Here is a 24,167-nt window from a genome sequence, read left to right on the forward strand (position 1 = left end):
CACCAATTCCTTTGTTCCTGGAGAAGTCTCCCTAAGACTTGCCCCTCCAGCATAGGCCCCAAAATTAGCAAACAAATCTCCTCGTACACCCCAGGCGTCTTTCAAACTGGTGCTCTGTGCTGAATCTCAGCGGGGCTATTTGTTCTCTTGTCTCTTTAAGGATGGGGACTCCGTTTCCTCTTGGCCTTCTACTCTACCTGACCCAAGCCTGCTGATTTTTAAAGTTCTAAGTGTTAAACCCCCGTGACAACAAGAACTCAAGAAATTAAGCCCCTCTGGTTTTCAAAGGGAGAATTATGGGATAGGAATTTTATGTCCTGGGAATTTATCTTCCCAGTGCTGGTCCTGCAAGCCTGGGGTGCCTGGTGTGGGGTCTGCTCCTCTCTCCTCTCTTCTGTGCCCACCCTGTCCCTCTTACAGACGGTCCTGTGTTTGTTTGGCTCTCCACTATGTCTCCATCCTTCCTACCCTCTTCAGTGTGGCTTCTTCTCTACGTTTAGCTGTGAAAAAGTCTATTATGCCAGTCTTTGGGTCATTTTCTGGGTTGCTTACACTGGGGTGGGTGTTATCTAGGTGTATCCATGGGATGAGGTGAGCCTAGGATCCTCCTACTCTGCCATCTTCCATGTGTCTGGGTGCATCATTTTTACAGAAGTGTAACAGGAAACAAAGTATAAAAATTTTAAGTAATTATATAAAACACAAGAAGTAACATAATTCAAAATTGTTTTATGGTTCTAAATAAGACCTTAGGTCTGAAAGTAGTCAGCTGAAAATATTTATTGGCACTTTCTCCAACTTATAGGAGAAAGTTCTCCATACAGAGGCAAACTCCATCCCAGAGTCATGTATGCCTCCTGCAAGTCCCCATTTAAAGTGGCCATGAAAGCAAAATAGGGGACTCTGCAAGAGCTCATTGGAAGAATTGATCAAGTGCATTTTGGAAGATACAGTGCAGGTATACACATGAAGCAATAGTTAATGAGCTTTTGCAAAAAATAGCAAAACTTCAGAGATGTATTAAAACAGTATTATCTCAAAAGAACTATTTGAAAATAGACATTATCCAGGGGTGCCTGGGTGGCTTAGTTGGATAAGCATTTGACTTCATCTCAGGTCATGATCTCACGGTTCGTGGGTTCGAGCCCCATGTCGGGCTCTGTGCTGGCAGCTCAGAGCCTGGATGCTGCTTCCAATTCTGTGTATCCCTCTCTGTATCTCTGCCCCTCTCCCGCTCGTACTCTGTCTCTGTCTCAAAAATAAAGAAATGTTAAAAAAAAAAAAGAAAAAAGAAAAGAAAATAGACATTATCCAGTGATACAACCTGTAAGGTTGCATATTCAGAGACTGTCAATTTGGATAAGAATCCAGAATCAGATAATAGGTTAGATGAAAGACTTTTGGAATTCTGAACCTTCTAACCCTTCAGAAAAAAACAAGTGAAAAAGTAGTTCATCACAAGATCATGATGAAGCTGTTTCTGAAAGCCCATAATGAGAAAAAAAGATGTTGCCCCCTTTCTCAAGCATTTGGGAAATGCACATAAGGGTGTTTTCTTTCCACTTTCAGCTAAAGAGTTGGGAGAAGCAAACAGGAAAAGGTATGCAGGCCTGGTCTGGACATGTTGATAAAGCTGTCTTGTCATTTCTGCTCCATTTCCAGGAAATATTTACTTTCAGGTCACTAGATGGTATGCAGGTCCAGTCAGGGTTTAGTGATTTCTTTAGATGTGTCATGTGAATCCAGGATTCTATTCCTTGGAGTTTGGTGGCACGAGGGTTAGTTAGCAGTTTCTCATGCAGGTACGTACCTTCCCAGCAAGGTTGAAGAGAGTAGTTTTGGAGTTTGGAGAGTAGTTTTAGTCTTTTTCAGTAGATGAAATCTCCAGGTTGCAAAGTGTGATGCTTAAGGTTGCCATCTCCAGGAAGTGCACTGTGAAAAGATGGCTCTAACAAAGCATAGTTAGTTTTAATGGAAGTAATTGGGCCTTTCCAATATTGACGTCTGTCTTCCTTCTATCAGCTCTGGGTCACAGGAGGCAGGGGCCAACTACAGTGGATGTTCTGTGACTATCTCACGGGATGAAAGCTTATGAATTTCAAAGGGGGTAGATTTGAGATTTAGAAAGACTAATAGCAGTGCTTTTGGCCAGGGTATTTGGAGGGTCTCTACAAATTTTGCCCAATTGAGTCTTAATAGTGCTGTTAGTACATTCAACTACCCCAAGGTTTGAGGATGATATGCACAATAAAAGTGTTATAAAACCAGCCAAACAGCACAGACTGGTTGAAGCACCTAATCAGTAAAGTGCATTCACCAATCATTGTGGAGTTCAAGAGGGTTTCCCCAGGTAGGGATAATCTTTTTCTAACAGAATTTTAGCCACAGAAGAAGCATTAACCTATCTACAAGAGAAAGCTTTGGTGAGTGAGAAAACATACAAACCATGACTAAAACATATATACATCCATGAAACAGGGGAACTGTATGAAATTTGTGTGAACAGGTTTCTTTGTATTGTATTTTGGTGGGACAAGGGTGGTAGGCACTTTTTGTTACCTTATTAACATTTCCCCACCAATATTGGTTCATGAATGCTATCATGTGAGTAGATACTGTTTATGCATATACAGTGGTAATTGGGAATTTTAGATTTTCTGGTAGGGCAGGATTGTTACTTGATCCAAACCAGAGTTCTCTCTTTCTTATGGAACAATTAATTAGATTTCCAATATTGTTATTCCCTCTCTGGGGCAATTGTTGGGTATTTCTGATCATTTTTTTTCCAAATTACTGTTTGGGAGAACATCCCTTTGGACCATGACAGAGGTTTGGCTCCTGGTTTCCTTGAGAGCAGCGTTTTAGGCAGAAATATCAGTGAGGTGGTTTCCTTTGGCCTCCAGGAAGTTAAGTCTGGAATCCCCTGGAATATTAATAATAGCCAGAGCTTTATATGTAAGTGATGAATCATTAAATTCTCTTTATTTAAAAAAAAATTTTTGGGGGGGGGGGGCGCCTGGGTGGCTTGGTCGGTTAAGTGTCCGACTTCGGCTCAGGTCATGATCTCACAGTCCGTGAGTTCGAGCCCCACGTCGGGCTCTGTGCTGACAGCTCAGAGCCTGGAGCCTGTTTCAGATTCTGTGTCTCCCTCTCTGCCCCTCCCCTGTTCATGGTCTGTCTCTCTCTGTCTCAAAAATAAATAAACGTTAAAAATTTTTTTTTGTTAATTTTTTAACGTTTATTTATTTTTGAGAGAGAGAAAGAGAGACAGAGCACGAAGAGGAGAGGAGGAGAGGGAGACACAGAATCCAAAGCAGGCTCCAGGCTCTGAGCTGTCAGCATAGAGCCCGATGCAGGGCTTGAACTCACAAATTCAAAGTCGGTCACTTAACCGACTGAGCCAACCGGGAGGCCCTACTAAATTCTACTCTTGAAACCAAAAAAATAATAATAATAATAATAGCCAGAACAGCCAGTAAAAGTATGGCATATTGGGACGCCTGGGTGGCTCAGTCGGTTAAGCGTCTGTCTTCGGCTCAGGTCATGACCTCGCGGTTCGTGGGTTCAAGGCCACGTCAGGCTCTATGCCATTAGCTCAGAGCCTGGAGCCTGCTTCAGATTCTGTGTCTCCTCCTTTCTCTGCGCCTCCCATGCTCATGCTGTCTGTCTCTCTCAGTAATAAATAAACGTTAAAAAAATTTTTTTAAATATGACATCTAGTAAATTTTGGACATAGGAGTCATTTTTAATTTTATCCCAATTAGATGTAAGGAAACCTTGTTTCCATAATATTCCAAACTCATCAGCTACTCTAAAGGCATACCAGCCATTGGCATAAATGTTTGTGGTTTTGTCCTTGGCCACAATACGAGGATGGTAAAGGGGATCCCATTACTATTTCTTTAGTGGTCTTAACTAAAAGGGTGGTGGCAGGAATGGCTCTGAGACAAGGGGGACTCCTGTGCCCCAAGGTGTAGTTGGTAGGTATAATGCCCTGTGTGTTGATGATGGTCCCCATGTTTTTGGGTGAGTACTCCCCCAAGGGCATTCCCTTCCCTCTTATCTAAGAGGAAAAAGGAAAGTTGATAATTAGCATTCCAGAGGGCAGGAGGCATTTATTAGGCTCTTCTTTAAAGTTCCCAAAGGCTATGTCTTCCCATCCTTTCCACATAATAAGGTCAGTCTTGTCATTTTTTAGTAAAGCATATATAGAGTTAGAGCAGTAAGAAGTTTGGAATCTCATTTTCAACAGTAGCAAATAAGTCCAAGAAAACCTCATAATTGGCGCTTAGTTGTAGGTTTGGGGAAGTTCAGGATGTCTTGAAGTCTACCTGAATCCAGCTGTCCTTGTTCCAAGATGAGGTGCCCTAAGTATCAAACCTGAGTTTGAACAAACTGCAATTTTTCTTTGGAGAGTTTATGTCCCTAAAGCCAAAACTTGTAACAGGTAGATGCTATTTTCCTATGAAGAGTTTTGAGAAGGGAAGCAAGGAGGCAAATAATCTACATATTTTAATAAAATAGAGCCTCCAGAAAACTCTGTCATCCGCATCAGTTTTTAAGGTTTCTAAAAGTAAGGACTTTGTAGTCCTGGAGCATTATTGTCCAGGTGTATTTTCCATTCTTCCCAAGTGCAAGTTTGGCTATCCTCATCAACTGAAATACTAAAATATGCACTGCGTAGATCAGTTGTGGTGAAAATTTTGCTTTCAGCAGGATTGGGTGTCCCTAACATGGGGGGAGGGGTTAGGAACAAGATGCCAAAGGATAACAATGTTATTTATTACTTGGAGGTCCTGGACAAACCTCCATCCTCAGCCATTGGGTCGTCTTATAGGTAAAATTAGAGGTATTACAGGGACTAGTGTAATCTTTTATTATGGGCTTGATGCCTTGCAAGCCTTCTTTATAGGATATTCATTAATTCTGGGGACAGGTTTTGAGGGATCTGTTTGAATCTTGATGGGAGATGAACTGTGGATTCTACCAATATCAGTTGGAGACCTTGCCCCTAAAGAGAACGGTGACTGATCCAATAGGGACAAATGATCAGTGTCCCCGGACTCCAGCTATAGTGCTGTCAGAGATGGAGCAAAAAAAGATGTCAAAGGGCTATTTTTTAAATTAATTTTTTTTTTTTTTTTTTTTTTTTTTTTTTTTTTAGCGAGAGAGAGTGCAGTGAGCGAGGGGCAGAGAGAGGGAGAGAGAAGGGGTTCAAGGGTTCAACCGAAGCAGGGCTCATATTTTTACCCAAAGCAGGGCTTGAGCTCACCCAGTGTAGGGCTCAAACACACGAACCGTGAGATCATGGCCTGAGCCAAAGTCAGATGCTTAACCTACTGAGCCACCCAGGCACCCCAAAGAGCCATTTAATTTATCTGATTGGCTATTTTCATTACTGCTGTCAAATTCTAGAATTATTTCCCCATTTTGGAAGAAAGGAATTCTGGTATGGTATTTTTCTGAGAGATCTTCACCCAATAGGGGCAGAGGAACTGAGGAGAGAGAGTTCTGTCTCTCAAAGTGCCTAGACAAAAGAGGAGTTTCAGAGGCAGGAACCTGTTGAGGTCTGTTAAAGACCCCTAGTATTTGAACTGTTTTATTAGTACTCTGAGACAGAGGCTCCTTTATAGCAGTGGGAGATGGGATACACTTAACACTGTAGCTCTCATGTCAGTAGAGACAGAGTGAGATTCATTCCCAATCTGGACAGTGATTTCTCTGAGCTGATAGGGTTTGTTTGGAGTGTACTGTTTTTAAAATTGGGAAATTTAACACAAAAATAAGGATTTCTGGTTCCTCTTAAATAATCAGAAGTGCCCTCTGGCAACACTGGACCTGCCTTCCTGCATTGTAACAACTAGCTGCTGTATATAGCAACTGCCCCATCTAAATGGAGCCATACAGACCACTTTTTACCCATCTGTTCCTTCAGTGAGCCCACTTCACTTACAATTGTTTATCTGTCTAGGCAATGTAGTAGACATTTAAAGTTGTATCCCCTGATTTAAAGGTTATTTATCTTTCATGGCAGATTAAATAATTGTAAAATACTTATTAAAACCATTAATATTATTGGCTTACTCATGTGACAAAATAAGAAATATGTATTTGGTCTTTGTCTCCAATTCCTTGACACATAGCTCCTAAATCTCTTGGAATTTCCCAAGAGGAGTGTCTTGTTCTAATTCAGCAACTTCTAGTGGGTCCTTTGGTAGCTTCAGGACAGAGGCTAGTCGCCACAAAGACTTGAGGCATGATTGGAGGGTGGGGCTTTCAGCCTCATCACCACCCTCATCTCTGGTGAGAGGAGATGGACTGGGATTGACTTTAACCAGAATCATGATTTAGTCAATTGTGCTTATGTATGAAACCTCCATAAAAATCCCTGAATAACTGGGTTTGAAGAGCTTCTAAGTTGGTGAACACATGGAGGTGCTGTTAGGGTAACATACCCTGAAAAGGCAGGGACGCTATTCACCCCTTCCACACACCATGCCGTATGCATCTCTTCTGTTTGGCTGCTTCTGAGTTGTATCCTTTATAATAAACCAGTTCTATTAAATTATCAAACCAGAGGAGGAGGGGTCATTGGAAACCGAATTTATAGTTGTTAGTCAAATGTATGCGGGCTTTGGAACTTGCTATTGGCATGTGAAGTGGGGGGACAGTTTTGTGGGACTGTACCCTTCAATCTGTAATCTGGCACCACAGGTACTCAGTGTCAGAGTGCTGGAGAAGTGGTGTTGAAAAGTCAACGTCGGGGCGCCTGGGTGGCTCAGTCGGTTAAGTGGCTGACTTCGGCTCAGGTCACGATCTCACAGTCCGTGAGTTCGAGCCCCGCGTCGGGCTCTGTGCTGACCGCTCAGAGCCTGGAGCCTGTTTCCGATTCTGTGTCTCCCTCTCTCTCTGACCCTCCCCCGTTCATGCTCTGTCTCTCTCTGTCTCAAAAATAAATAAATGTTAAAAAAAAATTTAAAAAAAAAAGAAAAGTCAACGTGTATTTGGCATCAGGATGGAAAAAAAACCTTTCATTTGGTGTCAGAAGTGCTATGTGTAGAACAGCACAGATTCATTGTAGAAAAATTAGTTGTATGAAAGCACTGTTACCGTGGGTTACTGGTGAAGGGATAGGGAGGGCTGTTCAGTATTCATCTTGGCTAAAACCTATTTATCTTCTGATTTTATCTCCTTCCCCAAAATTGTCTTCCTCCATAACTTAAAATACCCCAGTGCTTTTGTGTCATTTTCAGTGCCCTTGACATTTATTTCCTTTCCTTTCTTCCAGCTCTAATTCTCAAACATTTATTCACAAAACTTACCCCACTTTACCTTTGCCACTTTAGTACCTTTGGTTATGTTTGCTTTGGTTTCCTTTCCAGCCTAACAAAACCCATCTTTCTGAAGCTTGCTTTGATCATCCTGACTAGAAGAGATGTTCTCACCTCTCCCACATAAATCTTCCCTCTCTCGTCTGTACCACTCAGTTCACCACATCACACTACATTTTCTGAGGCAGCCTAGTGAAGTAGAAATAAAAAGAATATTGCACACAGGGAATCCAGATTATGAATCTTGAATTAGTTATGTGCCCCAGAATACCTTACTTCTGTCACCCTTACTTTCTTCTTTTACAAAGTAGAGGGGCGCCTGGGTAGCTCAGTTGGTTGAATGTTCAACTCTTGATTTTGGCTCAGGTCATGATGTCATGGTCATGGGATAGAGCCCCAAATTTGTCTCTGCGCTGAGCATGGAGCCTGCTTAAGATTCTCTCTCTTCCTCTCCCTCTGCCCTTCTCTCCAACCGCCTCTCTAAAATTAAAAAAAAAAAAAAGTGGAAATAGTACCAACTCCAAAGGGTTGATGTGAGAATTAGATGAGGTGATATATATAAAGCACTTGTTAGCACATTGCATGGCATGTAATAGGCAGTAAGTGAATGTTACCGTCCATCTTCTCTCTCTCCACTTGGAGTGTAGGGATTATTTTTTATATTTTATGTAACTCTCTTGGCACTTAATACAGTATGTGGCACATGGAAAATTTACTGAACAAATGAGTAAGAATTCATACAGCTCTGTTTAAACGATAATTCTTTGTAATGATGTTCTGTATATTGAGATTTCTAAAGGATTTTTGAGTACAGATCATTAGTTTTGATGTCAAAAACTATAGCCTTAATGTAATCATAGAATAGCATCACAAGCTTTGTGTTCTTTGATACAGGTATGTCCTACTGAAAGAAAGAAACATGCTCTTAACTTTAGAGCAGGAGGCCAAGCGGCAGAGGTTGCCAATGCCAAGTCCGGAGCGGTTAGAAAAGGTAACATTTGTGGAGGCTAGAAACTATTGTGTGGGATAAAGGCCAAAACATGTAAGTCTATGGTTCCTGTATTTCTTGGCAAGTAGATATCTTTTTTAAAGTTTCTGCTTGATGTTTAGTAAATGTACAGAGTTGTGCAACATCACTATTGTAGAATATCTCCATCACTCCAAAATGAAGTGTCATGCCAATCTGTAGTCCCTCCCCATTCCCATCTGCAACCCTCAACAGATGTGTGGACATGGGCTTTTATTTCTCTTGGGTACATAGATAGGAGTGAAATTGCTGGGTCATATGGTAAATCTATGTTTAACATTCTGGGAAACAGCCCAACTGTTCTTTAAAGTAGCTGCACCATTTTAAATTGCTGGTTTCAGTTTAGCCACTGCCCTACCAACCAGGTCAAAGTTTTGAGTGCATTTTTTTTTTTATTGTAGTAAAAAACACATAACATAAAACTTACCTTCTTAAATCATTTTTAACAGTATAGTTTAGTAGTATTAAGTACGTTCACATTGTTGTGAAAAGGTCAACTATTGTTCAAATTAGGTTTTCTTCATCATTAAAAAAAAATCCCCTTAGGTTCATGATTTCCAACTCCTACAGGTAATTATTTGTATATGTTTCCTGTTTATCCAGCAGAATTTTTTTCTGCGTGTAGAAGTGTGCCTAATTATTTTTATTTACATAATAAAATTATTACATAATTATTTAATACATAATTTATCTAATTTGGTTATAAACTCTTAAAAACTCTCCTGACATTTGTACTTTCACTTACCTAGTATATCCTGGGTACTTTTCCCTTTCAGTATATGTAGATCTGCCTTTTCTTTTTCAAGGCTGTACACATTTTTTTTTAAATGTTTGTTTATTTATTTTGAGAGAGACAGTGCATGCGAGTGTGGGGGGAGGGGCACAAGGAGGGTATGAGAATCCCAAGCAAGCCAGACGTGGAGCTGAATCTCACGACCATCAGATGAGACCATGACTTGAGCCGAAATCAAGAGTTGGACACTTAACCAACTGAGCCACCCGGGCATCCCAATGGCTGTACATGTTTAAGTTATTTCTTCCATGTAGAAGTTTTGTGTTTTATTTAGTTGAATTTCTCAAGGTTTTTTTGCCTGGGTTGCTTACGAGGTTAATTCTTTGTTGATGTTTCTGTGCCATCGTAAATAGAACTCAGCTTTTTGCCTAACCTCAGCTGCTTCCCGTTCGTTCGTTTCTCCACGCTACTCACAGCCGTTATTGCCACACTGCCTCTGAGAGGGGTGGACCTAATATCCCTGCAGAGAGTCAAAGAATGTAGGGAGTAAAGTTTTAGTTATTTAGCCTCACTAGGAAGAAGTTATTCTGACTTAATGAAAATTGAATTCCATAGCATATTTATTTTTATTTGAAACTTTATTTTGACACAACATGAGATTGACAGAAAAGTTAAGAGAATAGTACAAAGGTACCTTTCACCCAGTTTCCCTAAGTGGATATTTTACCCATTTGCTTTATCCTTCTCTGCCTCCTTCTCTAAATAACACATTTTTTCTTCAGACGTTTAAGAGTCAGTTATATACATCCATAAATAATTAAGTATATGTTGTGAAAAAACAAGGATATTTCCTTACATAACCACTGTACAACTTTCAAAATCAGGAAATTGATACAATACTATTATCTAATCTGCAGATCTATTTCATCAGTTATCCGGACGTTGTCCTCTAATTTATAGCAAAATAAAATTCTGGATCATTTTCCAGTTGTTATCTCGTTAGTCTTCTTTAATCTGGATACTCAGTCTTTCTTTGTGTATCAGAACATTGATTTTTTTTGAAGAGTGTAGGCCAGTTTGGGTTTGTTTAATGTTTCTCATTATAATCATGATGGTTGGCGGAAGTATCATAGAAGTGATACAGTTTTCTTCACAGTACATAATATTAGAGGCACAGGATGTGGATTTGTTTTGTTACCGGTGTTCACATCAATAATTTTTTAGTGTGGGGTGCCTGGGTGGCTCAGTTGGTTAAGAATCCAACTTTGGCTCAAGTCATGATCTCGCGGTTTGTGAGTTTGAGCCCCACGTCAGGCTCTGTGCTGACAGCTCAGAGCCTGGAGCCTGCTTCAGATTCTGTGTCTCCCCCTCTCTGTGCCCCTCCCATGCTCACACTCTGTCTCTTTCTGTCTCAGTAATAAATAAACATTAAAAAATTTTTTGTTTAAATAATTTTTTAGTGTGATGTCTGCCAGGTTTCTCCATGGTGTATATAGTTACTAATTTTTCTTTGTATTGAGATCATATATAAACATCCTGTAATTTCTCAAACTTGCACTCACTGGGTTTAACATCTATTGATTAGTTATTACTACAATGTTTGCTAAATGGGCATTTTTTTCATCCCATGATTCATTCTACATTTATTGGTTAGCTTTCTTATGTAAGGAATGGCTTTCCCTTCACTTTCTTCTATCCTATCGCTGTGGACTCAGGGATTTCAGTTTTATTCAGTGAGTTATAATTCTTGAATACCTTCATCCCAGATTTAAGGACCAGTGTGGATTCCTTCAGGCTCGCCCCTGTGTTCTCATCACTTTTATGAGGCATAGCAAGTTGTTCTGGATTCATTTTGTACGTTTCCTGCCCCATCCCTGGAATCAGCCATTTTACAGAGGAATACCCTGATTCCTTTTAATGACGAATGATGTATTTAGAAACTAAGACCTGATGATTGCCACATAACATTTATAAAGCATTGAGATTTTATTTTCAGGATATTTGCTAGTTCTGCTATTAAGGAAAGTTATGGATAGCACACTGTTTATTTGTTGAATAAGCTTTTGTTAGAATGGTGCTGTTGTAAGACTTTTAAACTTCAGTAATAGATTACCCCATCTCCCTGCTATAAAAAAATACATTTCAGAAGTGAGCTTCATCCCCATAGATCATATATATTGCACTTTCTGGATTAGTAAATTCCAAAAATAATGAAAGCTTTCTCCAGATAAACTGAACGTGATCGTAATTTTTTTCAGTTTTTTTTTATGTTTATTTATTTATTTTTTTGATAGAGACAGACAGAACATGAGCAGGGTAGGGCAGACAGAGAGGGAGACAGAGAATTCAAAGCAGGCTCCAGGATCTGAGCTGTCAGCACAGAGCCCAACGTGGGGCTTCAACTCACAGACTGCAAGATCATGACCTGAGCCAAAGTCAGATGCTTAACCAACTGAGCCACCCAGGCGCCCCAATCATGATTTTTTTTTTTTTAAGCCTCAAATGTATGCATCTTCTCAGTTTTGTGACATACTACTAAGGAAAATTTATCAAGAAAAAAAATTAAAAAGAATCCTTCTCAAGATATAAATTGAAGGTGTGGAAGTGTGTAAGGACATTCTTGGCTCTGGAAGAGTTAAGCTGAAAGGAAAGAAAGCTCTCCAAGGTTGGTTTGTTTTGAATAAAGTGCATCTAATTGATATTTCTGATTTTCCTTCTCATCTGGAGGCATGAGCATGAGTAATCGGGTATGATTTCCGTTAGGAGCCCCAGCAGCAACCTTGCATGAGCAAACCCTAATGTAGTCGGTGAACAGCCAGTCTCACTAGGTTCCTAAGGGCTACACGGCACTTCACTCTTCTAAGTTTGTCTGTCTTCCAAATAGGATTCACCATTCTCACCCATCTTTTATTTCTCAGGGGTTTTGTAGAAATTCATCCAGTTAAGAGGAGAAGAGGAGGTACGTGTGGATTCAGCTGCTCAGTGTGGCTTTGATTGAAGTAGGGGAGAGCAGATACATAGAGTGTGAGCTGCGTATACAGGTTATGAGGTAGTCTATCTAAATTTGTGGCTTTCACATCTCTTTTGGATGCTGCAGCTACCTGGAAGTTTAGCTTTATAATCTAATCTGCCACCCTGTTTTTGAGGGCTCTTAAAAGAAACAAATGTGTGTATACAGTATTTCTATTTGTTATGATGCTCACAGGTAATACACATAACCGAAAAAATGCCTCAGTATTTAGAGCTATGAAAAAATTTAGCTCATCTGTCATTAGAGTCCCCAAAGATGAATATTTATTTATAAAGAATATATTTTGCCCTGCTAATATGTTACTGTATACATTTTAAACTTCAATAGAAATGTTAAAACAAAGAGATAAAAATAAATAGGGGTTCCAGTAGGATCTTCTTGCATCTTGATGGATCATTGGAAAGTAGGATCAGGGTAGACTGATATTCCATTCTCTGTAATAGCAGCAGCTGCCAATCAAGTAGGAACATCTGTGTCGGGGCACCTGGGTGGCTCAGTTGGTTAAGTGTCCAACTCTTGATCTCAGCTCAGGTCATGATCTCGCGGGTTCGTGGGATCGAGCCTTGTGTCAGGCTCTACACTGACGGCATGGAGCCTGCTTGGGATTCTCTCCCTCTCTCTGCCTCTCTCTCTCTCTGCCTCTCTCTCTCTCTCTCTCTCTCCTGCTCACTGTCCCTCTCTCAAAAATAAAAAACATCCAAAAAGAATTTTTTTTAATGAATTTTAGTTTTTCCACACCACAAGGCATTTGTGCCAAGGTGGCTAATGTGGGTTGACATCAAGGAATCCCTCCTCCTGGAAGCCAGGAGGAAGTTTCTCAAAACTAGAAGGGAAGGGTGTTTTTTCCCTTGTATCAATCTAGCTTTGGAGATACTCTGTTAGTGACATATGCCCTCCCTCAAAACAACAATGAAGTGTTCTTTGTGCTAACAACATAGCTTAAAAAAAAAAAGTAAAACACGGGGCACGTGGGTGGCTCAGTTGGTTAAGCGTCCGACTTCCACTCAGGTCATGATCTCATGGTCCACGAGTTCAAGCCCCGCATTGGGTTCTGTGTTGACAGCTCAGAGCCTGGAGCCTGCTTCCGATTCCCTCTTTATCTGCCCCTCCCCTGCTCATGCTCTCTCTTTCTCTCAAAAATAAATAAATATTTAAAAAAAAATTTTTTTTAAGTAGAAGACAATTCTGCATTTTTATAAAACTTGATAAATAGTATTTCAAACTGTACAGTCACCAGAAGTACACGGTTATCAAAAATCACACACTTCACTTGGTATCTCCAACACCCTCAGCTTTCTGTGCCTGGTCTGTTTTGGCATCTCTGTTTTCTGTAGGGCCATCCCCATCCTTGCCAGCATCAGCTTTCCCCTTTTTCCCTTTGGGTACCTTCTCTCCCTTTTGTGCAGGGGCCTTTTTAGGTTTGGGCTCTGGCTTTGGAGGAGCAGGTTTAGCAGGAAATCTCGCACATCTTCTCTGTGGCTCATCCTTCACCTTGGCTTTATGTCCTTTAGCATCCCCTTCATTCTTTCTCTTGGGCATGGTGGCGACTGTGGCAGGACATAGGCACTGGATGTGGGGATTCAGTGGAGCACAAACTTTGGTGGGGCCCGGGGTCCTTCTCCCCACCTTTCTGTTGTAGGTGATTGTTGAAATTGTATCTTCCTAATCTCTTACCAGGTAACAGATTCCATGGATGCCTTAGATAAAGTTGTCCAGGAAAGAGAGGATGCCCTAAGACTTCTTCAGACTGGTCAAGAAAAAGCTAGACCTGGTGCCTGGAGAAGAGACATCTTTGGAAGAATCATCTGGTACATAGTTTCCACTGTGGTTTTTCTAAGATGAGAGTGGAAATCTCATGCCCCATTCTCCTGTCCGGTATCTTTTACAAAAACTCTTATATGAAATTTATTACAGATGTATCTAATGTAAACAGAAGTCTCCAGACCCCTTTGGAACCCCAGGATATGAATGAAGGTAGCTTTATTTGGTAGCCCAGGCACCCCATTCTCATGATTCAATTATTTTTAGTTTTTTTTTACTTTTTAATTTTTTTTATCTATTTATTTTTGAGTGAGAGACAGAGTACAACAGGGGAGGGACACAGAGAGAGGGAGGCATAGAATCTGAAGCAGGCTCCAGGCTCTGAGCTGTCAGCACAGAACCCAATGTAGGGCTTGAACTCACAAGCTGTGAGATCATGACCTGAGCCAAAGTCAGACGCCCAACCGACTGAGCCACCCAGGTGCCCCTGTAGGTTCTTTATAACAGTGGTGCTTAATCTTCTGTCAATCATGTGACCTTTTGGGAATCTGGTGAAAGTTATAGATCTTTTACCCAGAGAAATGTACATATGCACATAGAATTATAGAGCATTAATAAACACCATGAAGCTAATTTTAGGACATGCACCTGCCCATTAAGAACTTGAGATTAGGGGTGCCTGGGTGGCTCAGTTGGTTAAGCTGCCGACTTCGGCTCAGGTCATAATCTCATGATTCGTGAATTTGAGCCCCGTGTCGGGCTCTGTGCTGACAGCTCAGAGCCTGGAGCCTACGTGGGATTCTGTGTCTCCCTCTCTCTCTGCCGTTCCCCAGCTCACGCTCTGTCTCTCTCTCAAAAATAAACAATAAAAAAATTTTTTTAATTAAAAAAAAGAATTTGAGATTAAAAAAAAGTTCTCAAAAAAAAGAGTTTTCAGGGAATAAGGCCACATGAACCCTTTTCAAAAAAAGCATTGCTGCCATATCAGGATAAGCCCTAGTTCAAATTATGAAACTGTTTATTTTCATTAGTCTTTTCCACCTTTTGTCCTGTGTCTAGCTCCCGAAGTCCTGTCAGACCCTGGGAAAGGATCTGATAATAAACATTCAAACTGAGGTATAAATAAATGAGGAGACCCAGTGTAGTCTCTGTCTTCAGGGCTTTATTTACATTTGGTTTGAGCTGCTAAAAGGAAGCATACTTAGTAGAATTTTTAATGTTGGTCAGCAAAAGAGGCATAGCAAAATAAGAGACCCTCCCTGTACTCTTGAAATTATACCACATAGTAGTGCTTATTCATTTGATAGGCTCTTTTTTTTTTTTTTAAAGAGAGAGTGCACAAGTTGGGGGGAGGGAGGGAGGGAGGGAGAGAGAGAGAGAGAGAGAGAGGGAGAGGGAGAGAGAGAGGGAGAGAGAGAGAGAGAGAGAGAGAGAGAGAGAGAATCTCAAGCAGGTTCCCCTCAAGCAGGTTCCCCGGGCTCCATGGAGCCCGACATGGGGCTTAATCTCACAACCCTGGGATCGTGACCAGAGCCGAAATCAAGAGTTGGACGCTCATCTGACTGAATCACCCAGGTGTACCTGGTGGTCTTTTTTAATTGAGTTTGCAGTAATAGGGCTGCTTGGAGCAAACTGTAGGGGAGTAGCGGTATGTCTGCAATGGTATAATCCAGTACAGAAAAGAGAAATTACCAAAATGTCTAACTAGAAACTTTATTTTCTCATTTTTATTTGGATTAATACAATTGAGGTCAGTTAGGGAAGGGTGAGGATAGAGGAGAGAATCTGTATGAGTGCTAATCTCTTCTAGGTTTTTAAAATTTTGCTTTTTAACTTTTCCAGAGCTAAACAAAGTAGTAATTATATCATCTTTCCAACATAGCTTATTAACTCAAAACATTATTAATTCCAGTACCTTTTCCCTAATTTTTTATTCCATGTTATAATATTTAAGGTAGCCTTTTAAATACAGAGCTCCTTCTTAAACACATTTCATCTAAATTTTTTTTTCTGTCAAAAGAACATGTGGCAGTAATATCGGAGATTACTTTTTGGACACGTCATGCCCTTGTCTATTGAGGAGTAGTAGATTGTCATCCTGATGAACTGAGGGAAATACAGTACCGTTATCTATCCTGCTTAAAGCAGTGGTCCAAATTTCTTGTGGCACTGTCACATTATGTAGTAAAGGCTGAAATTTTTATAAAGAGATTGGAACTTTGGCTTCTAATATTACAGATTAATCCTGGATTTAACCAATCAGAAAAGATTGGTTAAATGGCCTGAAATTAATCCTTTTGTTACTTTTTTCATTGAAGTACTTTCAAGTGAATGTTATATATAGTATGAATTCACAACTTTCTTTTTCCCGCTCAACATTATGATTTTTTAGGTTTCATTGTGTTGAGATAAATGTAGATACCTACGTCAGTTGGTGCAATTTATTTATAATTTAAAAGCAAAAAACTATACATACACTTGTATGTATTATATATTGTGTATGTATGTATATACATGTGTATATAAAGTAAGTACATACATACATATGTATGGAGTAAAAGTATGAAATACATCTGGTAGTGATACACTCCAGTGTACGGCTCAGAGCTGCTGTGGAAATACAGAACTTAACCTGTGTCTTTAAGTTTTGATATATATTTTTTCAAAAGTGATCTGAAGCAGACATTGCAAAACATACGTACACTCATGAACTCAGTGGGTTCATGTCTGTACTTTTTTCTAAGTTTAGAGTATTTCATAATTTATAAAAATTGTAAAAATCTTTTAAAAGCCAATTACATCTCATTTTATTGAAAATATATTTAGCTCAAAGATGGCTAAAACTATTTGTAAAAAATGAAAAATGTATGAAATATCTTCTATTAAGGCAATATCTCTTTGCTTTCTTGGCAGGCACAAGTTCAAGCAGTGGCCTATACCTTGGTACCTAAATAAAAGATACAACAGGAAACGATTCTTTGCAATGCCCTATGTGGAACGTTTTATGAGGTGAGCACAACCCAAATACCCTTTAGTAACAAAACTTACCTTTATATCAGATAACACAAGTTAAGCTTTTACATAAGTAGTAAGTTAAGCTTTTACATAAGTAATACATGTGTATTGTGGAAAAAATAGAAAAATCGGGTAGAAAAGATGAAATTAAAATCTTACATAATCTCATCATCCAAAAATAACTTGTTAACATTCTAGTGTATATCCTTTCAAAAAGTTTTATTGCCTTTCTATTCATCAGTCTGTATGTAAGTACGTTACTAAGTCTTTCTGTAATGTGAAAAGGAAGGTCTAAATACTTCGGTTACATAAGATATGAGCTCATGTTACTGCAAGATTGATGAAATGAAAAGGGGTAGGGTGAGGAGACGAGCCTGATGTATTATGTCTGCCGTCATGTTACCCTGCCGAATGGTGGTTTCCAAATATTCACTACAACAATTTTTTTTCTGCATGAGGTTTATTATAGGGCTTCTGTTATAGAGGAATGAAGTGGTCCCATGAGCCCCCAGCTAATAATTATAAAAATGAAACATTTTAGAAAATGGCTATTTTAGAACACTGGATCCACATCCAAAAGCAGACAGAAACCAAATTGAAGTTGGAAGGGGAAAGAATTACAAGTTTGTGGTTTCAGGGCAAGCATGCTACTCAACTTCCATGGCTGTCTGTGGCTGCAGAGAGAAGCTGGGTGGGGAAAACTTCAAAGTTACTGGCTAAAGGTGCTAGAGGTCAGAATTCAAGCAGGAAAGCAGCTGGAAATTTAAGAAGGAAATTCTAGCAGCACAAAAACCACAGCTTGTAACAACTGCCTTAGATAATACAATCTACTTTCATCAAGAGTTCTTTAAAAACTGATGTTCTCTCCCAAGAGCTTGTTTCCATACCAAACAAATAAAAACACTTAAAAAAATAATTTAAACAGGAATGAAATATATCTTTAAACTGGCTTTAAGGTGTCTTGGTACATTTTAGAATCACAATTAAAAATTTTTATCTTGGGGCGCCTGGGTGGCTCAGTCGGTTAAGCGGCCGACTTCGGCTCAGGTCATGATCTCACGGTCCGTGAGTTCGAGCCCCACGTCGGGCTCTGTGCTGACGGCTCAGAGCCTGGAGCCTGTTTCGGATTCTGTGTCTCCCTCTCTCTGACCCTCCCCCGTTCATGCTCTGTCTCTGTCTCAAAAATAAATAAATGTTAAAAAAAAAAAAATTTTTTTTTATCTTCCCCATTAAACCAGCTCCCTCTCCTCATTTTCAGTTTTATCTTTGTGATGTGATTTATAATAAAAGGTACATATATTTGGTCTTCCTCCTTGTTCCTGACACAGGACTCCTAAAACCCTTGGAATTTTCTAGGTGGGGTGGTATCTTTTGTTATGTTAATGACATGGTTTTTGGGGAGCACCTAAGAATGGGGGCTAATTGCTAGAGGAACCAACTTGGAATAGATGGTTGAAACTTTCAGTCCCACAGCCTGACTTCTGGAGAGGGGAACAGGGCTGGAGGTGAATCGGTAGCCAATGGACAATGATTTGCTTTAATCAACTGTGCCTGTGTAATGAGGCCTCTGTAGAAAGGATAGGGTTCAGGGAGCTTTTCTGTTGGTGAGCATATGGAGACTGGAGGAGAGTGGGGTGCCTAGAAGAGGGCATGGAAGCCTCATGCCCTCTCCCCACTCCTTGTCCTGTGTACCTCATGTCTGGCTACTCCTGAGTTCATATCCTTTTATAATAAATCCATAATAGTGAGTAAAGGGGTTTCCTGAGTTCTGTGAGTGACTCTAGCAAATTAATCGAACCCACGGAGGAGGTCTTGGTAGCCTCTGATTTAAAGTACAGGTAAGAGCCTGGACTTGTGACTGCTGTCTGAAGTCCAAAGAGGGAGTTGTGGGAACGTCTGATCTGTGGCAAGTCGTTGGTTAAGAAGCATGTGTGACAACCTCTGACACGATCTCCACGTAGTGTCAGAATGGAGTTGAACTGTTGCTTATTCTGCTGGTGTCTGAGAATTGCTTGATGGGAGGGTAGAGATGGGGGGACCACCACCAGTGGAATGAGGTCCAGCACCCCTTAAATATATATCCATTCTACATGGGCATTTTTCATCATCAGTGCCCTAGAAGCAGTCAGTCTTTGATTTCATTCTTCCTGCAGAAGGTCTCCAGGATCTGTCCTTTGTGCTCCCACTGTCTCTGCCCTGGTGCCCTCCCTCTTCATCAAGATAAATTATTGAACCTCTTCCTCACTCCAGTCCATTCAAATACTGCTTCCTGGCTAATTCTCCTCAAACCTTTTTATCACATAACCTGTTCAGAAACCTATAGTTGCTTCTTGTCTACAGATAAATCCAAACTCCTTCCCACCCAGGGTTCCCACACTTTAAGTCTTACCTGCTTACCCTCATCAAAGTCAGACCTTTCTCCTTGTTTCCTAAACAGTCTTGCTCATTTTCCCCTCTTTTATGTACAGCTCTGAAATCCTTCTACCATTCACATTTAAAAAAAATTTTTTTTAATCTTTATTTTACAGATAGAGAACGCATGAGTGGGGGAGGAACAGAGAGAGAGGGAGATCTAGAATCTGAAGCAGGCTCCAGGCTCCAAGCTGTCAGCACAGAGCCCAACGTGGGGCTCGAACTCCTGAACAGTGAGATCATGACCTGAGCCAAAGTCCGGTGCTTAACTGACTGAGCCTCCCAAGTGCCCCGTCCACCATTCACATTTTAAGGCCCAGTTCAGATACTAAGCCGTTGAAGACATTTAACTGCATTTTTTTTTCCTCTACAACTTCTCTAGACCTACCGTGCCATTGGTCCTTTTGTCCCTTAGTCATATAAGGTGAAGCTATAAACGACTATGTATGAGAATTTATGAATCCAGTGTTGCTTTTACAGGCCTAATACATATCCTAATTGTTCTATTTTTGAACCTATCTTTTTTAGCCTTACCTTCAGGGCATGCATCATAATCTTCTGAATATTCTTAAGAATAGCAAACCTTGAGGCGCCAAGGTGGTTCAGTCAGTTAAACGTCCAACTTTGGCTCAGGTCATGGTCTCATGGTTCATGAGTTTGAGCCTCGCTTCCGGCTCGCTGCTGTCAGTATAGAGCCCGCTTCAGATCCTGTCTCCTTCTCTCTCTGCCCTCCTGCGCTCATGCATGCGGTCTCTCAAAAATTAACATCAAAAAAATCAGAATAGCAAACCTTTATTCTTTATTTTTATGGGCTTATTTTTTTTAACGGCCAAAATTTAGTTGGAGCAAAGACTGAGGACTATCATGAGTAATCTGATTTCAGCTTTGCTTGATCTTTATACTTAAATTACAAAATAGCTTATATTTTTAAAGTACACACCTATCTTGGTCTTCACCCAAATAGAATTCTTGGCTCAAATTTCTGTGACCATACTAAGTAAGTTACTATGATCTCTTATGTTGTTTTAAAATATACTCATGCCTAGTGATCAATAAAATATCCTGCAAAATCTTGTCTTAAGTACAGTAGTGGCTTGGCATCTATGAATTTATCATTTGCAACTTTGTCTTAAGTGACCCTAGAGGTCAAAATAATTTAGCTGAGGCACAAATGCTTCCTGCTCTGGAATGCAAACTCACATAGGGACCAGTCTAGCACCTAACCGTCATCTCTTAGCATAGTTTTCTCTTTGTTGTAGGGAAAATGATATGGTAGACTGAGGTATTTGGAATTAAGGAATTCAAAAAAGTCTCAGGATGTATCACAGGATACAAAAAATCTATTGTATTCAATAAAACTGGTGTTTTTAAAAGAGGAGAAAAGGTAGCCCAGTCTGCTACAGGCTCATAAGATCTGTTCATTTCTTTCTATGTAGGAAATAGGAAGCATTGGTGTAGGGTTACAAATGCTTTTGATTGTAAGTTTATCTTTGACTTATGTAGGTTTACAGTGATTATTCAAGTTTAATAACATACATGGGAACACCTGACTAGCCCAGTCAGTAGAGCATGCAACTCTTGATCTTGGGGTTGTGAGTCCCTTGTTGGGTAAAGACATTACTTAAAAATAAAGTCTTTAAAAAAAAAAATAATAATAATAATAATATACATGACACACCTAATACGAAGACTAGCATTATTGAGGCTTTTAAGTAATTGATTTGGATATCCTTTGAGAACATTGAGTAACAGGGAAATATTTTTGTATAAATTGGTGTTATGCTTTTATTCTAGATTGAGAATTGAGAAACAAGCCCGCATTGAAGCAAGGAAGAAAAGTTTAGAGAAAAAGAAAGAAAAATTTCTTCAGGAAAAGTTTCCACGTCATTCTGAAGCCGAGAAGTCAAGTGTTGTCTAAGATGTCTGAATTCTGAAGTTACTATTTTGTTTTCCTTGGATAACAATCTATATACAAAAGTAAATATGTATTAAGTAATTTATAAAGAAATTGTGTTTTTAGTTAAATGACTATCTCAACTGGTTTAAGGGTTAATATGGCATGCTAACTCTGGAAGTTAAAAATTCTGACATCTAAGCAAACTTTAACATCACCTGTACCTTAGAGTGGGAAAGTGATGTCAACTGCAATAGCAAAGGCAGTAAGGTCATTTTTGGAATTCAGGTAACATTTCTACTATTATATTAATAGCATATGAAGGGGGTGTGGACATTACTTTTAATAAACAATGAGTACTTTCACTCAAAATAATATAAATATATTTAGTAAAACTTAAAGTAGTTAAGTCACAACACAACAATAATTCAAAACATTTCTAATGGCTAATAACTTTTATTTAATTTTGCAAGCCTAAGGTAAAAAGCATAGGCAGTAAATTTTACTAGTCAATAAAAACCAATTCTACCAATCACTGGTAATTAATATACTAAACAGAGTTGAAAAGCATTTTACTGAAAGCAAAATATTTAGAGAAAATAGACATTTATACAAAATTATAAAATGCTTGTAATAAGAATAAGTGCATTTCAAGGAAAGCACAAACTTATCTTAATTTATAGAGCCAGTTAAAGCCTTAAAAAATTTAAGTGGAAATTGAAATATGCAAAAATGTATAAACATTCTACAAAAGATGGTCACTCTTTTCCTGAGTACACTAAAGCTGTGGAACTTAAGGTGACACGGGAAGTCAGAGGTCTGGGAACTCTCCTCAAGGGCATTTCCTTTCTACACACTGCTTCCCTCCTTCTTCATATTCTTGTTTGGAAATCCACATCTGTTGAAAGGTGCCCTGTAAAATGGAAAGAAAAATTATATATTGTGCCTTTTTGTTAGAACATACTTTTTAAATTATCTTTTTCATAACTGATTTTGGGGCGCCTGGGTGGCTCGGTTAAGTATCCAGCTTCGCCTCAGGTCATGATCTCACTGTTCGTGAGTTCAAGCCCCACGTCAGGCTCTCTGTTGATAGCTCAGAAACTGGAGCCTGCTCTGGATTTTGTAACTCCTTCTCTTTCTGCCCCTCCCCTGCTCACACTCTGTCTCTCAAAAAATAAACAACTGATCTTGCAGAACGCTTAAGCCCCTCCCCCAAATAGTACTCCCTTATTCCCTTATTTCTGCCCTCCTCTAGAACACCCAGAAACATGATTTAGAAAGAATAAGTCTTTCTATACCTATTAAACTGTCATGAGGATTTAGAAAATGGCTGTGAAAGGAAGATGGATGGTTTAGCTATGATGGCTTGGTGCCAACCTGAGGCAACAATAGAAACTGTCGGAAGGTTTCCTCCCAGTACAGAATTGATGTTCTAACGCTTAACTAATGGCAGCATTTAGAACTCAGAAGTGCTTGGGGTGCCTGGGTGGTTCAGTCAATTAAGTGTCTGACTCTTGATTTCAACTCAGGTCATGAGCTCATGGTTCATGGGTTCGAGCCCTGTGTTAGGCTCTGCGCTGGCAGCAAGGAGCCTGCTTGGGATTCTGTCTCTGGCCCCTCCCTGGCTCATACTCTCTCAAAAATAAACATAAAACTTAAAAAAAAAAAAAAAAACCCTCAAAAGTGCTCATCAGGAGTAGGATAAAGTTTTACAGGAACACACACAATAAATATAGTGCATAAGCACTATAGAAGATGGAAAGGAGGAAAATAACCAAAGAAGGAAGAAACCTAGGCTACATTAAAAATAAAACATATAAGCAGGAAAAATCCATTCTCTAAGATTAACTCTATTCAAGTGGACTTGCAGTGGTATCCAGCTTTGATCTAAGATCTATTAAAAGACTGGAAATAGAATACATACACTTATGTCTATAATACATTTATGTATAATAATACACTCATGTATTATTATAAACTTTTACTAGCTTAAAAAGGTTTAGGAGTGGGGCTCCTGGGTGGCTCAGTTGGCTAAATGTCCAACTTTGGCTTGGGTCATGATCTCAGGGTCTGTGGGTTCAAGCCCCACGTTGGGCTCTGTGCTGACAGCTCAGAGCCTGGAGCCTGCTTTGGATTCTGTATCTCCCCTCTCTGCCCCTCTACTGCTCGTGCTCTCTCTCAAAAATAAATGTTAAAAAAGAATTTTTTTTTTAATTGTTTAATAGAAATACTTCATGAAGGCACCTGGGTGGCTCAGTAGTTAAGCATCTGACTTTGGCTCAGGTCATGATCTCACAGTTCATGAGATCGAACCCCGCATCAGGTAAACACCAACCAGCCCTGCTTCCGGTAAAAAACAAAAACAGGCCCTGCTTCAGGCAAGCCCCATCTCTCTCTTCCCCTCCTGGGATTCTCTCTCTCTCTCTCTGCCCCCTCGCTCACTTGTGCCCTCTCTCTCTTGCTCTCAAAAAAGAAAAAAAAAAAGTACTTCCTGACATTTACTTTGGCTGCTCTGAGGTGAAGGGGAAATTCCCCAAGTCTAGGGTGCAGATAAATACAAGGACTTTTCCTCCTGATTCAAGGCAGGCACCCATCTGAGCAATGTGAAAAACCCAGCACCATGACTTCAGCCATTTGCCCGAAGAACCAACTCCTGACTTCCTCAACCTCACCAGGAGGCCAGGGAACAACCAGAACCTGAGAAGGAATGATTTAAGTCCTGACCAGTTCCAATGGGAGTATGAAAGGGCACAAATATGTTAGTAGAATCCCCACCTTTGAGAAGGGAAACTGAAATTAGGCTGACAAATAGCAACTGATAAGGCACTAAAGCATTTTGTTAAATTAGAACATGTAATTCATTTGATAGTTATACAAAGATAAATGATGCACTGAAATTATTTTTAGTCTTTTTACTAAACTTAGTTTATATTCACTGGTACACTTAAATCATTCAATAAGAC

General features: G+C 39.8%; 3 protein-coding genes across 6 annotated transcripts in view; 1 reads left to right on the forward strand and 2 right to left on the reverse strand.

Annotated features, from left to right (window-relative positions):
- Nucleotides 1-21,318, forward strand: part of MRPL47 (mitochondrial ribosomal protein L47) — a 34,764-nt gene extending 13,446 nt beyond the window's left edge. For all 3 annotated transcript variants that reach the window (XM_015071028.3, XM_027061386.2, XM_053221189.1), the window contains exons 4-7: nt 8,226-8,322; nt 13,800-13,930; nt 16,797-16,892; nt 21,105-21,318. In XM_015071028.3, the coding sequence (XP_014926514.1) occupies nt 8,226-8,322; nt 13,800-13,930; nt 16,797-16,892; nt 21,105-21,228 (448 nt within the window). In that variant the 3' untranslated portion in view covers nt 21,229-21,318. The remainder of the gene's footprint in view (nt 1-8,225; nt 8,323-13,799; nt 13,931-16,796; nt 16,893-21,104) is intronic.
- Nucleotides 13,336-13,720, reverse strand: LOC106973889 (non-histone chromosomal protein HMG-17). Its single transcript, XM_053221191.1, has one exon. The coding sequence runs from the start codon at nt 13,659-13,661 to the stop codon at nt 13,389-13,391; it is 273 nt and encodes a 90-aa protein (XP_053077166.1). The 5' UTR covers nt 13,662-13,720; the 3' UTR covers nt 13,336-13,388.
- A 146-nt stretch (nt 21,319-21,464) lies between the features above and the next one.
- The window catches only part of ACTL6A (actin like 6A), a 29,373-nt gene continuing 26,670 nt past the window's right edge, over nt 21,465-24,167 (reverse strand). For both annotated transcript variants that reach the window (XM_027061384.2, XM_027061385.2), the window contains exon 14: nt 21,465-22,117. In XM_027061384.2, the coding sequence (XP_026917185.1) occupies nt 22,037-22,117 (81 nt within the window). In that variant the 3' untranslated portion in view covers nt 21,465-22,036. The remainder of the gene's footprint in view (nt 22,118-24,167) is intronic.

The sequence above is a fragment of the Acinonyx jubatus genome, chromosome C2 (genome assembly GCF_027475565.1).
Source record: "Acinonyx jubatus isolate Ajub_Pintada_27869175 chromosome C2, VMU_Ajub_asm_v1.0, whole genome shotgun sequence".
Taxonomy (NCBI): Eukaryota; Metazoa; Chordata; class Mammalia; order Carnivora; family Felidae; genus Acinonyx; species Acinonyx jubatus.

What these genes read in the sequence shown, in the direction of transcription:
- LOC106973889 (XM_053221191.1), bottom strand. Translation starts at nt 13,661, where the DNA reads ATGCCCAAGAGAAAGAATGAAGGGGATGCTAAAGGACATAAAGCCAAG.